Genomic DNA, 24,799 nt, shown 5'->3' with positions numbered 1-24,799 from the left:
AATTTTTATAGTGTTAGGATTTTTAATGTGCAGTTTAGTTTAATTTAATTGGTAGTTAGTTTAATTTTAGTTTAATAATTATATTAGATTGTTAGTTTTAATTTAATTTAAACTAGGGAAATTGTAATTTTAATCTAAAGTTAGGGGGGTGTTAGGTTTAGGGATTACTAGTTTAATTGAATTTATTGCGACGTGAGGGTCTTTCGGTTCAGGAGTTAATAGTTTTAATATATTTCATTGTGGGGGACTTGCGGTTTAGGGGTTAATAGGTTTATTATAGTGGCCGCAGTATAGGGCTTAATAACTTAAGTATAGTGGGGGCGGACGGCAGATTGGGGTTAATAATATTTAAATAGTGTTTGCGATGCGGGAGGGCGGCGGTTTAGGGGTTAATAACTTTATGATGGTGGTGACGATGTTGGGGAGCGGCGGAATAGGGGTTAATAATAATTTTTAGTGGTGGCGATGTTGGGAGCGGCAGATTAGGGGTTAATAACTTTAATATAGTGTTTGCGATGCGTGAGGGCCTCGGTTTAGGGGTTAATAGGTAGTTTATGGGTGTTTAGCAGTTTAGTTATGAGTTTTATGTAACAGATTTGTAGCGTTTAGGTCATAACTACTGCTTTTAGATTGCAGTACGGATCTTGTAGTTTTAGGGTGTAACACAAGCTTTTTAGCCTCACTGCAAAACTCGTAATGGCAGCGCTATGGGAATCTCATTAAAAATCGTCATTTTTATGAGTGCAAGACTGATGTTGCGTTACAGGCTAAAAGGCTTGCGGTAGAGCTATACCGACAAGACTTGTAATGGCTGCGGTGCTGTTTTAATGCTGAAGTTACCATTTTTTCAGCATTAAAAGACGAATGTATAGACTTCTAATCTAGCTGTTAGTGAACAAGAGGCAGCAGCAGAAACTAACCTACCAGTGGGGGAGGAGAGGGTTAAGCTTATTTGAATGGATGTTCCTGCTAGAATTATGAATACAATAAACCTTTATCAGCCTTTTGTCTGAGTACATTGTCCCATTAAGATTTTTTTAAGTGTTATACATAGTTTAAAAGTGGTTAATACTGAACAGTGTCCTATACCGTTCTGAAAACATGTTGTGATCAATTCATACCATTACAATTCAAATAAAATTGGACAGAATAAAATTCCTATTACACTTCTGGATGGTGGCACTTTTATGTGCTGATTCTTTAATCTTCTACCTTTAGAGACCATCTGAACTGTGTTCCTGTTAGAAACACAGAGGGATTTTTTTCCATTTCCAAAATCTCAAGTGCTTTTTGATGACTTTGAAAAACGAAATTCATAAATTATGAAGAATTTTCAGATAATCTCTAAAAGTTATCACCTACTACAACCAAGTTACATTTCTCTGGGATAATTCTATCAGTCAGATTTTTTATGCTACTTTTCTGAATAGTTTAACACAGCAATACTGATTCCCTTTATGAATTTAATCTTTGAGCGCTCTGCTCCCTTGCAGTCTGCTTGGCTAAAATGAGACTAAAAATCAGAACATTTCATGTAAAAAAAAATGTATCTTCCTCCAATTTGTGAATTTGTTTTGACTATTTTATTGTTTGATTTTATATTATATCCATATTGATATTTACAGATATTGCTTTAATGAAGTATGATTTAATATTGTATATATTCTTATCTTACTGTACCATGGATAATTGTCTGTACTATTTGAGAAGCAGGTGCTCTTTCTCTGACTAATGATGTATTTTTAATAACAATATTGAAATTCTGCTTTCTGAACTTAGTCAGATAAAAGGAATGTTCAAAACAATTCTAGCATGCATATGAAAGAGTGCTATTTAAACTTTCTAATATATTTTTTCTTTAAAAAAATTAAAGGGACACTGTTATTGTTAGTTCCATGAGGGTTGTACCTTCTGCAAAATTAACCCAGTCTTTCAGGTTGCATCCCCACTGTGAGGAGGAGGGACAAAACTGGCCACACCCTGACTACCCAGTAACATCTATGTACCGCTCACAGAGTACTTACAATTCTGCCCCTTCCTATGTTAACTCCACCCATACTGACTGATCTCCTGGGAAATCTAGAAATCCAATGACAATCTTTCTCAGACAGGATAAGTGTTTACCCAACACCCACATTAATTGGTTGTTGGAACTTAAAAGAGTAAAATTTAAACTTTAAATTTAAATTAGTCTTAACAGGAAATTGCTATCAGCCAATGAGCCTTAGCAGGAAGTACCTCTTAGTCAATTAGTCTTAGCAGGAAGTACCTATCAGTCAATGAGTCTTAGCAGGAAGTACCTATTAGTCAATGAGTCTTATCAGGAAGTAACTATCTGCCAATGAGCCTTAGCATGAAGTACTTATCTGTCAATGAGCCTTAGCATGAAGTGCCTCTCAGCAAATTAGCCTAAGCATGAAGTACCTATCAGTTAATTAACCTTAGCAAGAACTTCCTATTAGTTAATTAGCCTTAGCAGGAAGTACCTGTCAGTCAATGAGCCTTAGCAGGAAGAATGTATTAGTCAATTAGCCTTTGCAGGAAGTACCTATCAGCAAATGAGCCTTAGCAGGAACTACCTATCAGTTAATTAGCCTTTGCAGGAAGTACCTATTAGCAATTGAGCCTTAGCAGGAAGTACCTATCAGTTAATTAGCCTTAGCAGGACATACCTATCAGTCAATGAGCCTTAGCAGGAAGTACTTATTAGTCAATGAGCCTTAGCAGGAAGTATCCATCACTCAGTGAACTTTAGAAGGAATTACCTATGTGTTGATAAGCCTTAGCAGGAAATACCTATCAGCCAATTAAAATTGTCAGGAAGAATGTATCTGCCAATGAGCCTTAGCAGGAAGTTCCTATCAGCTATTTAACCATACCAGAAAGTATCTTTCAGCCAATGTGACGTAGCAGAGAGCAACTATTAGCTAATGAGTTTTAGCAGAACGTACCTATCAGCAAATGAGTATTAGCAGGAAGTAACTATCAGCAAATGAGTATTAGCAGGAAGTAACTATCAGCTAATGAGTATTAGCAGGAAGTAACTATCAGTTAATGAGTATTAGCAGGAAGTAACTATCAGGTAATGAGTATTAGCAGGAAGTAACTATCAGCTAATGAGTATTAGCAGGAAGTAACTATCAGCTAATGATTATTAGCAGGAAGTAACTATCAGCTAATGAGTATTAGCAGGAAGTAACTATCAGCTAATGTGCCTTAGCAGAAATTACCTATCAACCAATGAGTGTTAGCAGAAAGTACACAACTGATACAGCTGCATGTGTTTCATGTTTTTACCTCACCCTTTTCTTTATATTTTTTCAGACAATGAATCCACCATGTTTAACTGCTGCTCTATCTTATGAATGATAAAAACATGGAGTACAGTGCCTCTTCAAGTTAAAGCTGCTTGTTTGATTTTGAATCTAACATACAATATATATTTGTGCAAAAAAGGAACACATTGATGATTAAGTGATAAAAAAACAATCCCCATGGGTCTACTGTTGAACAGGAACTCACCTTAAGAGCATAAAGTCGAAAGTATTTATTTCTCAGTAAAGGAAAATCCATGTTAAAAACCACAAACAAACTGTAACAGTTTTTATAATGCCCTTTTATAGATGCAAATCAATGATACACTTATTCTGGTGCCTCCAACAATAGCCATTATTCATATTTACTCACCTAAATGTCCTTCTTTCTGTTTCTAATAATCTATATTGTTCATATATATATATATATTGTTTCTTCAGCTCTAGTTCCCAATTTACCTTGTAAATCTTTCCATGGCTCATGCATTTTACATGAGATGATCTCTATTAGTAAGGGAGGTGTCTAGTGGCCTGATGGTTATCCCTATGGGATCAATGTATCACACTGGGAATAAGATAAATTATCAAGAAGTGCACATGCTTGCCAGGCCTTGCTTAGCTCAGCATGTCAAATCTATTATCAGATAAATGTCTAATCTTATCAGCAACAAGACTGAAATGGACAGTAAAGTTTGAGCCTCATTTTTTAGTAAGCAGGTGAGCAAGTTTCCCAGCCAGGGAACCCCTATATATACCTACTTGAGGAAAGAGAGGTGGCATTTGTCACACACAGTTATCTTTGCACAGAAATTTTCTTGTGCCACACCTTCTATTGCTCTCATGCAACAAATTGGGCTATAATAGGGCTTAGCAATCATCCCTGTGGGATAAGTCTAGACATTTTTAAATCCACTACCACAGAGATTAGGAGACAGTAATTTTATAACTGCTGCCTCTTGGTTGTGTTTGCAAACTTGCATGAGCCAACCTCCACCCCAAGGGTTCCAAAGTTGAGTCAACCTGCACCCCAAGGGTTCCAAAGCTGAGCCAGCTGTTTCATAAATGGGGCCATAATAATGGCTAAGTCCTGAATCACACAAAAGTGACGCCTAAATGGTGTGAGCAGCTTTCCGATCTGCAAAAACATATGTCTTGTTTTAAACATAAATTTGAGTTTTGAAAGTGTCTTTAATTCCCATTACTCTGCTTTTCTTTACGGCAGCTGTAAAATATATTAACAGCCCGTGTTTCTCAAAAAAGAGATGCAAGTCTCTATTGTTTATCTATTGTGCGTGCAAACTCTGAGGGGCAACTGCTGTTCAGAGCATCTTTTTGACATTATGCACAAATTTATATATCCCTAAAACATGTTATCACCTATTATCTTCTTGAATTGTTCTAACATCAGATTGACTTTAATAATGATTACATGAACATGATATACATAAAAAACATTATTTTTCTATAGAAATAATTTCTTCATGAATATGAGAGAATATTTATATATATGTGTTGATATAAAATACAAGAAAAATACCCATTTCTTCTGTTGATAAATTGACCCCAAGGTGTCACAATGGGCTAACTTTTTAACTTTTGTTTTATACCCGTGACTGCCAGAAACAGGTGCATAGCATTAATGTGGCACAGTTTTCTTTGACAAACAAGTGTTTAAGGTGTGCAGGATAGTTAGAAATTTATATTTTTTTATTTTAACTTTTGGCACCAGAGATTTAGCCCCAGAAGGTCTCCTGTGTCATATTGTTTTAACTCATCAATTTCAGCTATTACACCCCCAGGTTTGTACTTCACTGCACTAAACACTATTGTATGTGCTACAGAACTCTCATTTAGAGAAACACTTCATTTAATGCAATTAGATGTTTGCTGCCTATTTAGATTCAAACTAATATGTTATTTTTATCATTGTGATTACAGAGTTGAAGGTTGAGGAAGGTTCCCCAATGTGTCCCTTTTGTCTCTTATGTTCACTTGAGCAAACCTTGACATGAGTATGTATAGCCAGCGCAGATCATGCCAGCTTTTGATTCAGATGTGTCAGCTGCTAGAGGCTAGCATCACACTGAATATTGTATGGCCAGGCAGTGATGGATTGTAGAGATGTCTTCTTATAGGAAAGTTTAACATTCACCAGCTTATTTCCCACTGGACATTAATACCTTATGGTCTCTCTTGTAAATCTCTGCTGCCAAAACACTGGAAGGTTTCCAAAAGATAATGTCTTCCTTTCTATCTTCTTTTACACCCTCAAACAAAATTGCTGCCACATAGTAGTAAATCATTTTCATAAACTGAAAAAAACACTGTAAATCTGTAAATTCACTAATACAATATGTTGGTATGGATCATTCTAAAGCAGAAAAGTGCATTATCTACATTTAGAGGTGAAAAGATTCAAATTAGAAAATATATTTTTTTTTTTGTGCTCAGTGCCCCATGTGACTTTTCATAGGTTTTTATAATTCCCGGCAGACATCTCGCACATGCACTCGCTCACCAGCACAAAAACACAGAATATAAGCAGTGAATCTCACTGTGTATACCATTGTGATTTGCTGTTTATTTCTGTAGCAGTTTGGCATTTAGAACAAGACAAGCCCCTACATATAAACAAGCAACTATATATAAAAAAAATATGTGGTACAGTGATGTACCTGAGCATTCTCAATAGGCAGTAAAAAATCAGCAGGAAGCAGCTTTCTGAGGGTCTGTACAGCTCGCTTGGAATTAAAGGTTAAATCTGATGAGTTGTAGGTGCAGAAGTTACTTTAAATCATTTAACAAACTAATGTTAATGAAATAAATTGACCCTTAAACATCTTGTGCAAACCTAGGGCTCATTTCCATTGAGTCATTAAAAATGGAGCCGTAAGCTACTGAAGTTGACTTCAACTAAAAGTAGATTACGGCTCCATTTTAGTACCAGGTTTCCATTTAAATATTTTGTGCAGTCGGTCTTTTTGTTTATGTTAAATTAAGGTTGTGTTAACGCTTCCATCCAATGTCCGATTTCTTGAAAACTTCACTGTATCAAGTTTGTTGCTATGGTAACCCGACCTAACACGATAAACGTTACGTTTAATGCCTGCACTCCTTACCTGTGATTGCCTCTAGAGAGAAAGACATTGGAGTTATGTAGCTTACAAAACAAAGATACAAGGTATGAAAAAAATGTTTATTTAACCCCTTCCATGTTCCATGCCATTCTAACTGCGCTGGGCTTTAGCGCCATTAGGACGTTATGGAATGTCCTAGTCATTTGGCTGTCCTGAAGCCATAGCAGCTTGATAAATGGGATTGAGGGCTGAAGCCTAGCATCATAGGCACTCCCCCCTGACTCGATCCCATCATTGAAATCACGCAAACAAATTAACAACTGGGGAATTTCAATTTTTACTTACATTTTTTTTTGTTCAATTTTTTAATTATACACACACACATATATATATATATATAAATATCTTCACAAATCACAGAATAAGTGCATATATACTGTATTTGTCCCAAATAGACGTAAATCACTCCTGCCACTTTGAAGCGGCTATACAGGTTGTATATAATGTTTAGTTCAAACTCCCAAGTTAAAGAAAATAGGTGCATATAGACTTACCGCACTTCAGCAGACCTCACACAAACGTAAATGCGAACTGCGATGGTTCTGTTAACCAAATCCACCAGTATAAGGTAATAAGCCGGGTTCACTGGATCAATGTTAGCAGCGTGTACATCCAGGTTAGCGATGTGCGTGTAGCCCCACTTACATGCCGACAAAGTCAACCGGCATTGGCTCATATGCTTTAGACAGCAAGAGCTCTCTGCTCCGCCCGTTATTGAGAAAACACAGCCAACATTAATAGCGGTCTAAGGGCTAGATTTCTCAAGCTGAGGTGGACAGGGGCACATATACACACCCCTGTCCGCAACAGCTCGCCTCTGGTAGGGCAGATTCACGCACGGGCAGGAGCTTTCTATCTCCCCGGTCAGACTAGACCGCGGAGATGGAATTTTGTCACCTTGGAGGTGACAAAAGGTTAGGAAAGCAGCGGTCTGATGACAGCTGCTTGTTAAATACGATGAGCCTTTGCTAAATCGACCCCTGAGAATAACTAAAGCCCGTAATAGAGGCTGGAGATGTGTCAACAGCAGTACCTGTCTGCTGTGTCATTTGAATTTTATATGTAATACCCAATAAAGTGGATGTTTTAATAGAGACTTCTCTCCTGGCTTGATCTATTGCTGGCTTTACTTATTCTTGGACCCCTATCTATGATAGATATATATATACACAAGTAAAAAATGTAGCACTCGCTGGTCCTTTTAATACAGTATATTTATTAGTGTAACATTTTCGGGACACACTTCCCTTCCTATATATATATATATAATTCAATTATATTATGTAATAATTATTGCTGGCATAGACTTAGCAGGAATTTTGGAGATATGCGCTTGATTATATTTGTATATGCAAATACATATTGATATCTAAATAACTGCAACTAGTCCTTAACCTGGGCCAGCAATAAATATTACATATAACAATACATTTATAAAGTGAAACACTTGCTTGTAAACTTTAATATCTCAATAGGAACTAGGCCTCAAAATACTTTTCTTTTCTTTTACATCTAGTTCAGCATGCCGTAACATGTGAGACCTTATCGACATCTTCCGACAGTGTTTTACCTGTTTGCGTGTTCAATGGAAACGGTGTAATTTTGCGCTTTTCGCTTTTTCATTTTCTGTGGGACCTGTCATTTTTTCGGCAGACTCCGGCTCTGTTAATGATGGAAAACGCGACATCAGAAACTATCGATAAGTGTTATGGCTTCCGACAGTAGTTTGTTTGTTTTGCGACCTTGCGAAAACCCGATTGCGGCTCAATGTAACAAGACTATTTTCTGATGAAAAAAGATAAAATAAAACAAATCTCTAATTTGGTTGCAGTACGGACAATATTAAGATATAATTTAGAAATAACAAACATTAGGCAATAAACAGTGCACTTTCCCCAAAGTATGTGCTGATTAAAACATCTCACAAGTTTAGACATTAGATAGACTTGGAAATCCATTTTTAAATGATACAATGTATTTGAATCATGAAATGTCAGTTTGATTTCCATATCTCTAAAACAAAGTGCAAGGGCCCAGCAAAGACCTAAAAATATTTCCCCTTTTGAAAGTTTGTAATATTGCAGATTTATTCATGTCCAGATGCTATATTGCTATTGAGTTTGGTAATCTGCCTCTGGTGACTTCTGCTGTTTGATGTCTGATATTTTAATGTTACAACTTGATATTCAAGGACTGAGTGTTTCTGACTTATTGTGTTGCAGGGTGAGGCCTGTATTATGGGTGCAAAAAGGACGTACAAAAAACGGAAATCCGAAAGGAAATGTATGCAGGGGAGATATGCAGGCGCAATGTCTTCACAGCCGTGCGTGTGCACTGAGGCTGACTTTGAGTGGTGAGTATTGGGGGATCTTAATTAATGTCATTGAGATTTTAGAAACTATAAAAGATGAGATTTGTAGCACTTTATCATAGTGAGAATTAAGACTAATTATTTCATTTTGAGAATAAAAAATGTATTAGGCTTAGTAAAAGGTCACATTAAAAGCCAGGAACACAAACAAACAAATCAATAAAGGGGTTGATTCTAATCTTTACAATTTGTTTTTCATTATAGAATAAACAGGAGCAGTTTTTTTCTTGTGTTTCATTTCAGTGTGGGGTTAATAAGGTTCCATGTTTGTCTGTTTTTGTGATTGGATAAAGTGGTGTTTATTTCTTTTCTTTTTTATTAAAGTACGTTATTTGTATGTAATTTACTGATAGGTATACACTGGTATTGATATCTATATTGATTTTGTAGCAGGAGATATATTGTAGATATTATTTGTCATGTTTTGTATAGCTAAATATTGATGCTAATGATATATTTAGTATAATTTATTATTTGGGATGGATTTACAAACAAGGCCATCACTGTTGTTGGCAAGGGCTGTGCCATTTTGTGTGTCTAGTCTGTGCTTGCCCATATGTGGTATCTGTTGATGCGGGGGTCTTGAGCATTTACTAGACGTGCAGCAGCGAATATTCTGAAAAACTAGTTTTTCAGAATTTCTTTTTCCTGCAATATTTAGTATTTGTTTTGTTTCATTTGAAAAGAATACTGAATATTCGTTAACATTTACACTTGTTTTAGTTAAAACTAATGTATATGTTATTTTGATGCAGGTAGCACAGTGTCACCTGTAGGACTAATACTAACCTATAGCGTGCTGGGGAGCCGCGCTAATCCGACCTTTCTTCGAAGACTCCAAGGCAACTCTAATAAGAGGATTGGTGTTGCGGATCCCAGAGACAGCGCTAAAAGACCTTCTCCTTTAGCGCAGGCTCCAAGATCCAGCTGCACTAATCATTGTATTAGTGCAGCCGCGCAGGCTCCAAGATCCAGCTGCACAAATCCTTGTATTAGCGCAGCCCTGGACTCTGTAAAGAAATGTCGGATTAGTGTGCCTCCCCAGTGTGCTATAGGTTATAATTAACATTTAAAAGCTAATTTAAATGAAAATAAATGTACACGAACATATTTCATTCGTTATTCTTTAAATTAGTTTATTAGCTCGGATTGCTTTAACTAAACAAATATCCGTATGTTCATTACAAATTTGCGTTCATAGGATAACAAATAACTAGTATTTACTTAGGCTGCTAAATCCAATGTGTCCTTTCTATGCTTGATGTTGTCAATAGCTTGTGATTGATGATTTTGGTGTTTTCCCTGCATCTTATGGGTGAATTTTCTGATATTAGCTCAGATCATATCAGCTCTTTTTCAAATACAGAAATATTGTTGTCATTTGTTTTCAGATTATTTTGATAATGAACAAGAATCAGAAGACGTAAAAGAAATGATAAACACGGCCACAAAGATTAGAATTCACCCCAAAATCTGTCTCTCTTTAATACAAACTTTTACATGTATTTTAAACTTTTTTTTTTAACAAAATAATTCATTAGTAAATAGTTTACTTTTTTATTATTATTTGCCCAATATTAAATAAAAGTTGATGTAAAAACATCCTGTATGCTGTTTTTACATGAAATGTCATTTGAAAAAAGAGAAATACTCAGTTTTAATCTCTTCAGTTGTGTTTAGACAGTTACCAGAGAAAGTTTGTGCTGCAATGATGTTATCATTTCCCTAAGGCTGTGGTTTACTACAAGCGAGAGGCTCTGGGTTTAGCAATTTGTCAATAAGTCTTGTACTTTGCATACAATATAGCAGAGATACCCAGAGTCGCTCCGGGCTGTGGTAGTGATTGAGAGAAACCTCAGCAAATTGTGATAAATTGTATTATAGCAGATACAATCCTCATTTCACCTTTTTTACTGAGTTTCCAGTAAAGGCACGTTCAACTCAAAATGTAATCACCCACAAAAGACCAAATTATGAATTGCTCGCTAACAGTTGCGCGAGAGCTATATTGCATCCTGAAGTAGTGCGCATATTAAAAGTTGAAAGTAATTGCGTTTGCTGGAATGCAATTGAATTGGTTAGCATGACTTCATAGCTCTGGTTTACTGTTACGCTTAAATAAAAAGTGGCACAAAAAACATCAACAATACATTTAAAAGTACAGTAACATTCAACACTGTATTAAATTTGTTTCAAAAAATATTGCACAAAAAAGTTATAAAGATATGAGGTCTCAGGTGTTAAAAAAAACTGCAAAGAGCTTTAACATATATATATATATATATATATATATATATACTTATTAAAACCCATTGACTCTACTGCGTTATCCCGTGATGATGTCACCACGCAACAACTTTAGCGTGACGCGTCATCACCAATGAGCTTCCACCTAGTTGTCATAACATATACACGGAAGCGTAATACACAGCTCATTACATTCATCATTTTAAAGGGGACTGTGCTATTTGAACAGCAATAAGGAATGCACTACTGCATACTATAATAGCAAAATGAAAGATGGCACATAGCGTATTGTCAAGCAATATTGTAGTGTCGCTATTCAATGAATACTTAAAATGCCACTCGCTACCAATTCACATAGTGCACCTAATGGGTCCCATTACAAAGAGGATGAGTATAACCAAAAAATGAAAACAAACTCTATCTATATTATTATACAGCCCTAAAATAATATATACATTATAACTGTCTCTGTCACACAGAGCAACCAGAGAAAAATGCTTTCTATCCTAATACACATTAAAGTTTTATCCCCTTCATGTCTCCAGGATTATAGGTAGAAACCCGTGGGTACCTGCTAGAATGAATATCCATGGGGATCCACATCGGATAGTTTCTTTCTCTAGTGAGGTTATGTGTTAACCCAGCATCAGTTACTTAGTGTAAATTGGCCTGAAATCAAGGAAGGTGTGCAGCCTTCTTGGTACCAGAGTATCCAATGTATAGATACATTTAGTCTCCATTTGTAATAGATTTTTAGCTCTATTACCACCCCTGGCTAGAGGAGGAACATGGTCAATCAGCATTGATCTAAGACTCGATAAACTATGGTTATGTTTGATGAAGTGACGTGCCACTGGTTGTTCTGAATCCCCCTTTGTGAGGGCCTCCAGAATGGCATAATGATGATTGGCCATCCTATCGATGTAAACCAAAGAACATGGGCAGATTAACATGTATATGACATGCGTACTTGTGGATGTTAACCTGTGGCAGATGTCTTCAGCCAGGTTTCCTTATGATAACAATCAGTTGGATCAGTTTTCACCAATAGATCCCTCAAATTATCTGCTCTCTGGTACACCATCCGTGATGGCTGGCTTCATCATATGAAATGGTAGTGATGGATCTGATTCAAGAAGAGACCAATGTTGTTGTACTGACTTCCTCAACACCTCACACATAGGGGTATACGTGGTCACAAAATTCAATTGCTGGGTATCTTCACTGGGCTCCATACGATTCCTTCCCATTTGGGCACTTAATAACCTCTCTTTCGTAGTCCGGACCATTTCACCTTCATAGCCTCTTGTCACTAGATTTTCCTCTATCTCTGCAAGCTGCCTCATCATAGTGGGTACCTCACTGTTGTTTTGAATGACTCTTGGGAGTTGTGAGGTGACTATCCCGGTCTTTTGATGCCTGGGGTGGAAGCTTCTGGCTTCCAACAAGGAATTCCGGTCAGTTGGCTTTGTATACAACGATGTGCCAAAATAGCAACCATCCCAGGCATTAAGCTTATATATGTTAAGATCTAAAACATACCACGCCATGTAAAGCATATGTGGGTGCCATGTTTGAACCCATGGCCGTCCCAGAGATCTGTAAATTATAATCCTTCTCGAACCTAAAGAAGTTCTTTTCAAGACATAAAGTTAGCAGTTCATAGAGAAATTAAATAGGGGATCCCTCATATAGAGGGTTCCCAGTCACCATGGACCTGATAGCAGCAACACCCCCTCATGAGGGATGGCGGTGTATAGGCTGTCCACGTCCATGGTGACCAGGACATCACTGGCCAGTAGTCCATCATATCCCCTCAACGTTGTAATTAAACTGTGTGAATCCTGTAAATACGCTAGGGTACCCTTCACCACTGGCTGCAAGTGAAAATCTATATACATAGCTAGGCTAGACAATAAAGAATCTCTGGCAGACACTATGGGACTGCCAGGAGGATCCTTGAGGGTCTAGTGCACTTTAGACAGCAAATACAGTATAGGGGTTTTAGGATGGTCAGTTGTTAAAAAATTGACCTCTTATTCGTATAGCAATCCTGATTCATAACCCCTATTCAGATACTCATAAATATTCCTCTTAAAGGTCACTGTGGGATTTCCTTTTAATTTTATATATACCGTGGTATCTGCTAAATGCCTTAAAGCCTCAGTTCTATAGGCTGCATAATCCTGTATAACAATTGATCCCCCTATGTCCGCCGGGCAGATGATTATGCTGTTGTCATTACTTAAATTCTTTATAGCCAATCGCTTAGCTTTGTTCAAATTTGGAAAAGTAGCATAGGGTTGTGTATTTTTCACATCATGACACAGCATTTGTGTAAAACTCTTTATTGACGGATGTGTATTAGTGTGGTCAAACTCTGATGGCTTTTTAAATACAGAGGGTATCATTATTGTGCTATCCCTAAATTGTTCTTTAAGCTTGAGCTGCCTTTGCAGATTTTGAATATCAACAAAAGTGTGTGTATATATATATATATATCATATTTTTCTATGTGAAGAACACTGAAATGTGAAATATTAATATTTTCATGTTGTGTTGGCGCAATTGAGAGAATGTGATTGGGTTTGTTGTGCGTGAGTAGGGTGTCCCCCCCACACACACACACACTTTTTTGTGCTGCATTGAAGTCTATGGAAGAACACATAACACAGTTGCAATATTGTAACTTCTGCTTTCTGTGTGCATCGGGTTAGCATGTGAGCAAAAACTTTTTACTTTTAACTTGTAATACATGCAGTTTTCAAAAAGCCAAAGTCAAGCACAGTTAGCCCGTGAGCAGGAGAGATAATTGGAGCTCCACTCGTAATCGAGCCCAAAATGTTTAATTAGAATTTAGTGTGTGTATGTGTGTGTGTGAGTGTTTGTGTGTGCATGCATGTGAGTGTTTGTGTGTGTTTATGTGTTTGTATATATGTGTGTATGTGGGTGAGTGTTTGTGTATGTATGTGTGTGTGTGTGTATGTGTGTATATGTGTATATGTATGTGTATGTATGTGTGTGTGTATGTATATATGTGTGTATGTGTGTATATATGTATGTGTGTATGTATATATGTTTGTATGTGTGTTTATATGTGTATATGTGTGTGAGTTTTTTGTGTGTATGTGTGTATGTATATATGTTTGTATGTGTGTATATGTGTATGTGTGTATGTATGTGTATACGTGTGTGAGTGTGTGTGTATGTGTGTATGTGTATATGTGTATGTGTGTATGTATATATGTTTGTATGTGTGTATGTATATGTGTGTGTATGTATGTATATATATATATATATATATATGTGTGTGAGTGTTTTTTGTGTGTATGTATGTGTGTGTGTGTGTGTGTGTGTGTGTATATGTGTATGTGTGTATATATGTATGTGTATATGTGTGTGAGTGTTTTTTTGTGTGTATGTGTGTGTGTGTGTATATGTGTATGTGTGTATGTATGTATATATGTGTGTGAGTGTTTTTTGTGTGTATGTATGTGTGTATATATGTGTGTATATATGTGTGTGTGTGTGTGTGTGTGTATGTGTGTGGGGGTGGTTTCTGCTGCACTTAGAACTTGTAATAATAACTTGTAATACCAGTGCAAATTTGTGTTCTTGTGAAAGCGATATTTTGTGCTCCACTTGTAATCTAGCCCTAAATTGTATGAATATATATTTACTGATGCAGAGCTTAATTGCTAATATATGTTCAGCTTACATAAAAAATAATGTCAATTTTACAAGATGAGAGCACTTCCTTCCAAGTCATAACCCCTTTACATGTCACATACAGTATATTTAGCTTATTGTTTTTCCCTTTATTTCTTTTTTGCCTGATTCTGTATTTTCATCAACCTGTTAACTGGAGATCACAAGCTTACTTGTCATTTAACATTTCCTCTTCATGGAGCAAGATGAGTTGTGAAAGGTTCATAATTACACACACAGTAAAAATATCATTTTTATTTAATTCCCACAATGAAAGCAGCAGCAGTCACTGGATTTCTTTTATTGCTTTAACATCATACAATATAAAGCAGTGCTTGCTGCTGCTTTCATTGTGGGAATGAAATAAAAAGGATTTTTTTGACTGTGTGTTAATAAAACATGGTACTCTGCAATTCTCTTTTACAAATACAGGTACAAATCCCCAAATCCAGAACTCCAACATTCTAACTTTTTAAATAAAGCGACAGTCTACTCCAAAATGTTTATTGTTTAAAATGATAGATAATCCCCTTATTATCCATTCCCCAGTTTTACATAACCAACACGGTTATATTAGTATAATTTTTACCTCTGTGATTACCTTGTTCTAAGCTTCTGCAGACTGCCCCCTTATCTCAGTTCTTTTGACAGACTTGCGTTTTAGGAAATCAGTGGTGACTCTACGGGCGTGAGCACAATGTTATATATATGTCCCACATTAACTAGCACTGCACAGCTGTGAAAAACTGTAAAAATGCACTGAGATAAGAGGAGGCCTTCAAGGGCTTAGACATTTGCATATGAGCCTAGTTAGGTTTAGCTTTCAACAAATAATACCAAGATAACAAAGCAAATTTGATGATAAAAGTGTATTGGAAAGTTGTTTCAAATTACATGCCCTATATGAATCACGAAAAGTTTAATTTTGAATATACTGTCTTTTTAATATTTTTTTTAAAATAAACTTAACAAAAATTACTATAAGTCCCCGCCTGTCACTATCTTTTCTGCCTGTATCTTTGTTTTTGTTTTTTTGGTGTTCAAATAATCCTATATAATAAAAGGCCAAGTGTGTTTGTCCAAAGCTGTCATGCGCAGTAGACAGTAAAAAAAAGAAAAATAAGGGTAACTCCTCTTGTAAAAATCCCAAAATATTTTTATTAGACAGGATCAGACACAGAACACCACAACGTTTCGGGGTCAGTACCCCTTAGTCATGTGATAACAAACATACACACCACACCTGTTTAAATAGGCTGGGCCAGGTAATTGTTTCATCATATTAACTCTTTCAATTCTTTGTAATAACAATGGCCCATTAGTATTAATGCTATACTGACCCCTACTGGTCAAGGGTGGCGTGACATGCAAAATTAAAATAAACCTGAAATATAAGGAAGCCTCAAGAAAATATTTACACGTTTACATTATTCAATTAAACTAATGTACAGACATAAAAGAAATTGCAACATGTTATAAAATGTATGTTTCACATTATATTTCATTCTGCAAAGCTGGAGAAGATCAATAACTTCCAAAATCAAAATTGGATTGAATCAAATAACAAAAAAGGGGGACTGTCCCTTTTATTTTTTAAAGGTAGAAACACTATCTCAAATCAAAAAGATGTTTATATATAAAGAGGAACAGAGAGTAATAACTCATTGAACCTCAAAAGGACTGTCCCTTTAAATTGCTAAAAATGGCTCTATCTTAAATAAAAGGATGTCTATATATAAAGAGATCAGTTTTTACAGGTAAAGGACCCTGTCACTCCTGTGATGTATATCCTCCCCAAGATCCATAAGTCCATGACTGCTCCACCTGGTCGCCCCATTGTGGCAGGTACCAATTCAATTTTTTCTAATATAGCTATTTATCTTGATAAAATTTTGAGACCAATGGTGGAGCAGTCATGCACTTTTTTAAAGGATACCAATGACTTTCTGGCTAAAATTCATGATCTCACATTACCCACAGACAAGGCGATACTCTTCAGCCTTGACGTCACCAGCCTTTATACATCTATATCACATGCTGGTGGGGTCGGAGCTGTAAGCAGTGCCTTACACTCAAGTGGTCTATACTCTATCCCTGAGATTTCTTTCATTCTGCAATTGCTGGAGATTATCTTGTACAACAACTACTTCCTATTTGAGGGTCAGTTTTACATGCAACAACAGGGTACTGCCATGGGCTCCAATGTCGCCCCCAATTATGCCAACATTTTTATGAATCTTTTTGAGGAGAAATTTGTTTTTGAACACCCAGAGTACCGTCGGTGTGGCGCCACTTGGTGGCGCTACATTGATGATATTTTTGGGCTTTGGCTGGGTGACGTTGGGGCCCTGGAATCATTTGTAACTGATTTAAATCTTTCTACTAACAATATACAGTTTAAACTTGTGTGGAGTGAATTTAGTATTGACTTCTTAGATGTCACTGTGACCAAACAAGGTATGGGTTTCACAACTGACATATTTAGAAAAGAAACTGACAGAAATAGCCTTCTTCATTATGACAGTGCTCATCCATTACCCCTTGTAAAATCACTTCCACGAAGCCAAATGCTTCGTGTCAAAAGGATTGTAGATGATCCTGATAAATCCATGATTAGACTATCTGAGATGGGGGATAAATTTATTCAAAGAGGCTATCCCACGAAATTGGTACATGACACTATACAGACAGTGGCTGCAATTGATAGAGACACGCTATTTAAAACCAAACCTCATCATGATAAGGAAAAGAGATTGGTTTTTGTCTCTAGCTATTGCAGACAAAGTCAGCAAATCACTCGAATAATTCGCAAAAACTGGTCAATTCTACAAAACTGTATACCCAATGTTGAGGAGTTCTGCCATTGCCCAATGCCAGCATACAAACAGAATAAAAATCTGAAAGATTCACTTGTTAAAGCTGATGTGGGCGCTGGCAGATCACCCCAACAAGGTTACATCACTAAAAAGAATTTGGGCTGTTTTCCCTGTTTGAGCTGTATTAACTGTAGCTCCATAATCAAAAGTCCACATTTTGTACATCTTCAAACCGGGTATAAATTCAAATTCAAGGAATATTATACCTGCAACACTAACTTTGTAATCTATCTGATAAAGTGTCCGTGTGGGCGCGCCTATGTGGGCGAGTCCACTAGATGGGTAGGGGACCGTATCACGGAGCATAAAAGTAATATCAGGTGCAAGGTATAAACTGCCCCAGTAGCATATCACTTTTTACAAGCTGGGCATCATGTGAGCCAACTTCGCTTCCAAGTTATCGACCACGTTAAGACTCCAAGACTGGGCGGTAACAGGTCTCTGTTACTGAAACAACGGGAATCCTATTGGATTTTTAAGTTGGATACCTTGGAACCGAAGGGAATGAACCGTGAAATTGACTGGTCTATTTTCTATTGATGCCCTGCTTGACCCTCTTTACATGGATGTATAGGATGTATAGCATGTATATTTATATGCCAAAAACTCTTCATCTTGAGGTTCAATGAGTTTTCACTCTCTGCTCCTCTTTATATATAGACATCCTTTTATTTAAGATAGAGCCATTTTTAGCAATTTAAAGGGACAGTCCTTTTGAGGTTCAATGAGTTATTACTCTCTGTTCCTCTTTATATATAGACATCTTTTTGATTTGAGATAGTGTTTCTACCTTTAAAAAATAAAAGGGACAGTCCCCCTTTTTTGTTATTTGATTCAATCCAATTTTGATTTTGGAAGTTATTGATCTTCTCCAGCTTTGCAGAATGAAATATAATGTGAAACATTTTATAACATGTTGCAATTTCTTTTATGTCTGTACATTAGTTTAATTGAATAATGTAAACGTGTAAATATTTTCTTGAGGCTTCCTTATATTTCAGGTTTATTTTAATTTTGCATGTCACGCCACCCTTGACCAGTAGGGGTCAGTATAGCATTAATACTAATGGGCCATTGTTATTACAAAGAATTGAAAGAGTTAATATGATGAAACAATTACCTGGCCCAGCCTATTTAAACAGGTGTGGTGTGTATGTTTGTTATCACATGACGAAGGGGTACTGACCCCGAAACGTTGTAGTGTTCTGTGTCTGATCCTGTCTAATAAAAATATTTTGGGATTTTTACAAGAGGAGTTACCCTTATTTTTCTTTTTTATACTCTATTGCTGGGAGTGTGGCAGTCACTCCAAAGGAGTACCCTCTATCTTGGGGTTTGAAGCCGGTGCTGGATTATCCTCATTTCATATGCGCAGTAGACAGCACAGCACGAGGACAAACACACCTGGCCTTTGAGAGTCGCTAAGTCTCTGCTCTGCAGTGCGAACAGAAGTGGGCATGGCCGAGCGCGAGAGCCGTGATGGGGCGACGCCGAGCGTGAAGGGGCGGGGCCAGACGGGCCGTGAAAGGCTGTGCAGTCTGAGAGCTCAAAACAGCTCAAAAGAGGGGAGAGAGGTGGTAGGGAAAAGATAAGAAAGGTGAGAGAGAGATCAAGAGGGGAGAGAGAGATCAAGAGGGGAGATAAAGAGAGCACAAGAGAGGGAGCAAAAGAGAGGGGGGAGAGAGAGCGCAAAAGAGAGGGGGGAGGGAGAGCAAAAGAAAGGGGACAGAGAGATCAAAAGAGAGGGGGGGGGGAGAAAGAGATGGGGGAAGAGAGAGAGAGTGGGAGGAGAGAGAGAGGGGAGGGAGAGAGAGAGGGGGAGGGAGAGAGAGAGGGGGAGTGAGAGAGAGAAGGGAGAGAGAGAGAGAGAGAGGGGAGGGAGAGAGAGAGGGCAGGGAGAGAGAGAGGGGAGGAGAGGGGAAGAGAGGGGAGGGGGAGGGAGAGAGAGAGGGGAGGGGGAGAGAGAGAGGGGAGCGAGTGAGAGAGGGGAGTGAGAGAGGGGAGGGGGAGGGAGAGAGAGAGGGGAGGGGGAGTGAGAGAGAGGAGGGAGAGAGAGACAGAGGGGAGAGAGAGAGAGGGGAGGGAGGGAGAGAGAGAGGGGAGGGAGAGAGAGAGAGCCTGGGGAGGGTGAGAGAGAGGGGGGAGATAGGGAGAGAGAGAGGGGGGAGAGAGATAGGGAGAGAGGGGGGGAGAGAGAGAGGGGGGGAGAGAGAGAGAGGGGGGGAGAGAGAGAGGGGGGGGAGAGAGAGAGAGAGAGAGAGAGAGAGAGGGGAGAGAGAGAGAGGGGACAGAGAGAGAGAGAGGGAGAGAGGGGGGGAGAGAGAGAGAGGGGACAGAGAGAGAGAGGGATAGAGGGGGTTAGAGAGAGAGATAGAGGGGAGAGAGAGAGAGAGATAGAGGGGACAGAGAGAGATAGAGGGGAGAGAGAGAGGGGGGAGAGAGACAGGGGAGAGAGCGCAAAAGAGAGGAGGGAGAGAGAGTGCAAAAGAGAGGGGTGAGAGAGAGCACAAAAGAGAGGGTTGAGAGAGAGAGCACAAAAGAGAGGGGGAGAGAGAGCGCAAAAAAGAGGGGGGAGAGAGCGCAAAAGGGGGGGATGAGAGCGCGAAAGAGGGGGGGAGAGAGAAAGCGCAAAAGAGGGGGAGAGAGAGAGCACAAAAGAGGGGGGGAGAGAGAGAGCGCAAAAGAGGGGGGATAGAGAGAGCGCAAAAGAGGGGGGATAGAGAGAGCGCAAAAGAGGGGGGGAGAGAGCGCAAAAGAGGGGAGAGAGAGAGCGCAAAATAGAGGGGGAGAGAGAGCGCAAAAGAGAGGGGGAAGAGAGAGAGCTCAAAAGAGAGGGGAGAGAGAGAGTGCAAAAGAGGGGGGGGGAGTGCAAAAGAGGGGGGAGAGAGAGGGCAAAAGAGAGGGGCAGGGAGAGAGCGCAAGGGGTGGGACTGCTGTACCCTGCAAAAAATGGCCCGTGTGAACGGACTAGTAGTCTATATTTGTTAAAAACAACTATTACCTTTCTGCACTCTCGTTCTGTGGGTACTATGTATACAAATGTAGTAAGCATGATATAAAAGTGCCTTTAGCTGTATAATGACATGTAAATATTGCCTAAATTACATAAGATATTGTTGTTTACATTTGGTTCCATTCTCTCTTTAAACTGTCCCATTTTACAGATGCAAATATTCCAAAATCCAAATTCTTCCTAAATCCAAATGTTTCCTAGTCCCAAGCAGTTTGGATAAAGGGTATTCTACCTGTATAGGGGTTAATCAGTCTATTGTTTGATAATAATCTGCATGCTAATGGTGACTGACGTTTTCAGGGACGCAATCACAACCATTTTTTTAATCCTTTTTATCTGCAGCACTTTTACATTATCATTGAAAATGGTACTATACTTAACATTTTACAGTCTTGTCCTGATATTTAAACAGCACTTTTATAGGACTAAATACAAAACAACATATTTATAGAAAAAAATACTAAACAACACATTTACAGGACTAAATACTAAACAACACAGTTACAGGACTAAATACTAAACAACATATTTACAGGACTAAATACTAAACAACACAGTTACAGGACTAAATACTAAACAACACAGTTACAGGACTAAATACTAAACAACATATTTACAGGACTAAATACTAAACAACACCTTTACAGGACTAAATACTAAACAACATATTTATAGAAATAAATACTAAACACATTTACAGGACTAAATACTAAACAACATATTTAAAGAAAAAAATACTAAACAACATATTTATATAAATAAATACTAAACAACACATTTACAGGACTAAATACTAAATATATTTACAGGACTGAATACTAAACAACACATTTACAGGACTAAATACTAAACAACACATTTACAGGACTAAATACTAAACAACACATTTACAGGACTAAATACCAAACAACACATTTACAGGACTAAATACCAAACAGCACATTTACAGTACTAAATACTAAACAGCACATTTACAGGACTAAATACTAAACATATTTACAATACTAAATACTAAACAACACATTTACAGGACTAAATACTAAACAACATATTTACAATACTAAATACTAAACAACATATTTACAGGACTAAATACTAAACAACACATTTACAGGACTAAATACTAAACAACACATTTACAGGACTACATACTAAACAACACAATTACAGGACTAAATACTAAACAACACATTTACAGGACTAAATACTAAACATAATTACAGGACTAAATACTAAACAACATATTTACAGGACTAAATACTAAACAACATATTTAAAGGACTAAATACTAAACAACACATTTACAGGACTAAATACTAAACAACATATTTACAGGACTAAATACTAAACAACACATTTACAGGACTAAATACTAAACAACATATTTACAGGACTACATACTAAACCACACATTTACAGGACTAAATACTAAACAACACAATTACAGGACTAAATACTAAACCACACATTTACAAGATTAAATACTAAACAACACATTTACAGGACTAAATACTAAACACATTTACAGGACTAAATACTAAACCACACATTTACAGGACTAAATACTAAACAACACAATTACAGGACTAAATACTAAACCACACATTTACAGGACTAAATACTAAACAACACATTTACAGGACTAAATACTAAACATAATTACAGGACTAAATACTAAACAACATATTTACAGGACTAAATACTAAACAACATATTTACAGGACTAAATACTAAACAACACATTTACAGGACTAAATACTAAACAACATATTTACAGGACTAAATACTAAACAACATATTTACAGGACTAAATACTAAACACATTTACAGGACTAAATACTAAACAACATATTTACAGGACTAAATACTAAACAACACATTTACAGGACTAAATACTAAACACATTTACAGGACTAAATACTAAACAACACATTTACAGGACTAAATACTAAACAACACAATTACAGGACTAAATACTAAACCACACATTTACAAGATTAAATACTAAACAACATATTTACAGGACTAAATTCTAAACACATTTACAGGACTAATTACTAAACCACACATTTACAGGACTAAATACTAAATCACACAATTACAGGACTAAATACTAAACAACACAATTATAGGACTAAATACTAAACAACATATTTACAGGACTAAATACTAAACAACACATTTAAAGGACTGAATACTAAACCACACATTTACAGGACTAAATACTAAACAACACAATTACAGCACTAAATACTAAACCAAAGATTTACAGGACTAAATACTAAACAACATATTTACAGGACTAAACAACACATTTACAGGATTAAATACTAAACAACATATTTACAGGACTAAATACTAAACACATTTATAGGACTAAATACTAAACAACACATTTACAGGACTAAATACTAAACCATGCATTTACAGGACTAAATAATAAACAACACATTTTCAGGACTAAATGCTAAAGAACATATTTATAGAAATAAATACTAAACAACACATTTACAGGACTAAATACTAAACACATTTACAGGACTAAATACTATACTGTACAACACATGTACAGGACTAAATACTAAACAACACATTTACAGTATTAAATACTAAACACATGTACAGGACTAAATACTAAACAGCACATTTACAGGACTAAATACTAAACAACATATTTACAGTACTAATACTAAACAACATATTTATAGGACTAAATACTAAACACATTTACAGGACTAAATACTAAACAGCACATTTACAGGACTAAATACTAAACAACATATTTACAGTACTAATACTAAACAACATATTTATAGGACTAAATACTAAACACATTTACAGGACTAAATACTAAACATATTTACAGGACTAAATACTAAACAACACATGTATAGGACTAAATACTAAACAACACATGTACAGGACAAAATAGTAAACAACACAATTACAGGACTATTTTTACTTATTTAATTTACCATCTAAAAGGACTTAAAATACCTGCAGTGAAAACTTTTCTACTTATTACCAAATACCCCAAAATGCTTTGACTAAAACATTGTTTTTGCGTGTGGGCACAGAAATCACACTGACATTACCCCGCCATATAGGATGAGATTAGGAAGCAACATCACTAGTTTCTTAACCATTTACAGTTTAAAAAGGAGTAATAATAAGAACTTTCACATTAATAAAAATCAAGTATAAACACAGACACATAAGTTTATGGCTTTTGAATATAACAGGCTAATTACACACATCCCCCATTAGCATCACTACACACTATAAAAAGGGATCAATCCAACCTACAGAACCTGGAACCTGCAATATAATCGCTAAACCCATCAAATCACAATTTTGTTATTTATTAACCCAGTACATTTCATTTGTGGGCAATGAAAACCGAATATTATCGATACAGATAACAATTTGGTGTGTTTCTTGGGAGGTAACAATTTTGAGGGTTAGATGTTTTAATGGATTCTGATCACTGGAAAACACATATATAATAATACGTTTAGAAACTGATATCTATCGACAACAAGCGCAAGATTCATGTTTTACTTTTTTCCTTGACAATAAATGGCACATCTGCCTCTTTTCTTGTTCGTGTGTTTAAAGCTTTTACAAATGATCCTGCAATATCTGTAGATACTGGTGACGCACACACATTGAATTTTACTTGAAGTATTTGGTATTCTCTCCCCTTTTTAAATAACCTTAACGGATTTAAAGGGACAGAGCACTGTAATTTTGGTTTTCCCTTAATGTACTTCCAATGACTTATTTTATCAGCTGCAGAGTTTAAAATGTATGGGAATTGTTCCTTTCAGTTTATTTTTGTATATGAAATGGATGTGTCTGCTAATTGTTAATTAATGGGCTGAACTTGTAGAGAGCACAGACTTATATTATATTATCAGTCTAATTATTTACACACAATCCTCATATTTCTCACTGTTTGCTCTAAGATGAATACTCAGAGAAAACAAAGGAAAATGAACATTATAGTACTTCTGTGCCATCCACCCCCACAAAATAGGGAGCATTATTTCATGTAAAACTTCTTGTTTACATAACATTTCTATAGCAAGCACTTAAGTACTGACATTTTTTTAGTGCAAGTGGAGATACAA

General features: G+C 36.7%; 1 protein-coding gene across 1 annotated transcript in view; it reads left to right on the top strand.

Moving 5' to 3' along the window:
- Positions 1 to 24,799, top strand: part of LOC128640533 (VPS10 domain-containing receptor SorCS1-like) — a 1,407,808-nt gene that overhangs the window by 1,072,096 nt on the left and 310,913 nt on the right. Inside the window, 1 exon segment of the mRNA XM_053693005.1 lies at positions 8,674 to 8,804. Coding sequence (XP_053548980.1) covers positions 8,674 to 8,804 — 131 coding nt within the window.

Source organism: Bombina bombina, chromosome 9, assembly GCF_027579735.1.
Source record: "Bombina bombina isolate aBomBom1 chromosome 9, aBomBom1.pri, whole genome shotgun sequence".
NCBI lineage: Eukaryota > Metazoa > Chordata > Amphibia > Anura > Bombinatoridae > Bombina > Bombina bombina.
This window is presented reverse-complemented; position numbering and strand designations above follow the sequence as displayed.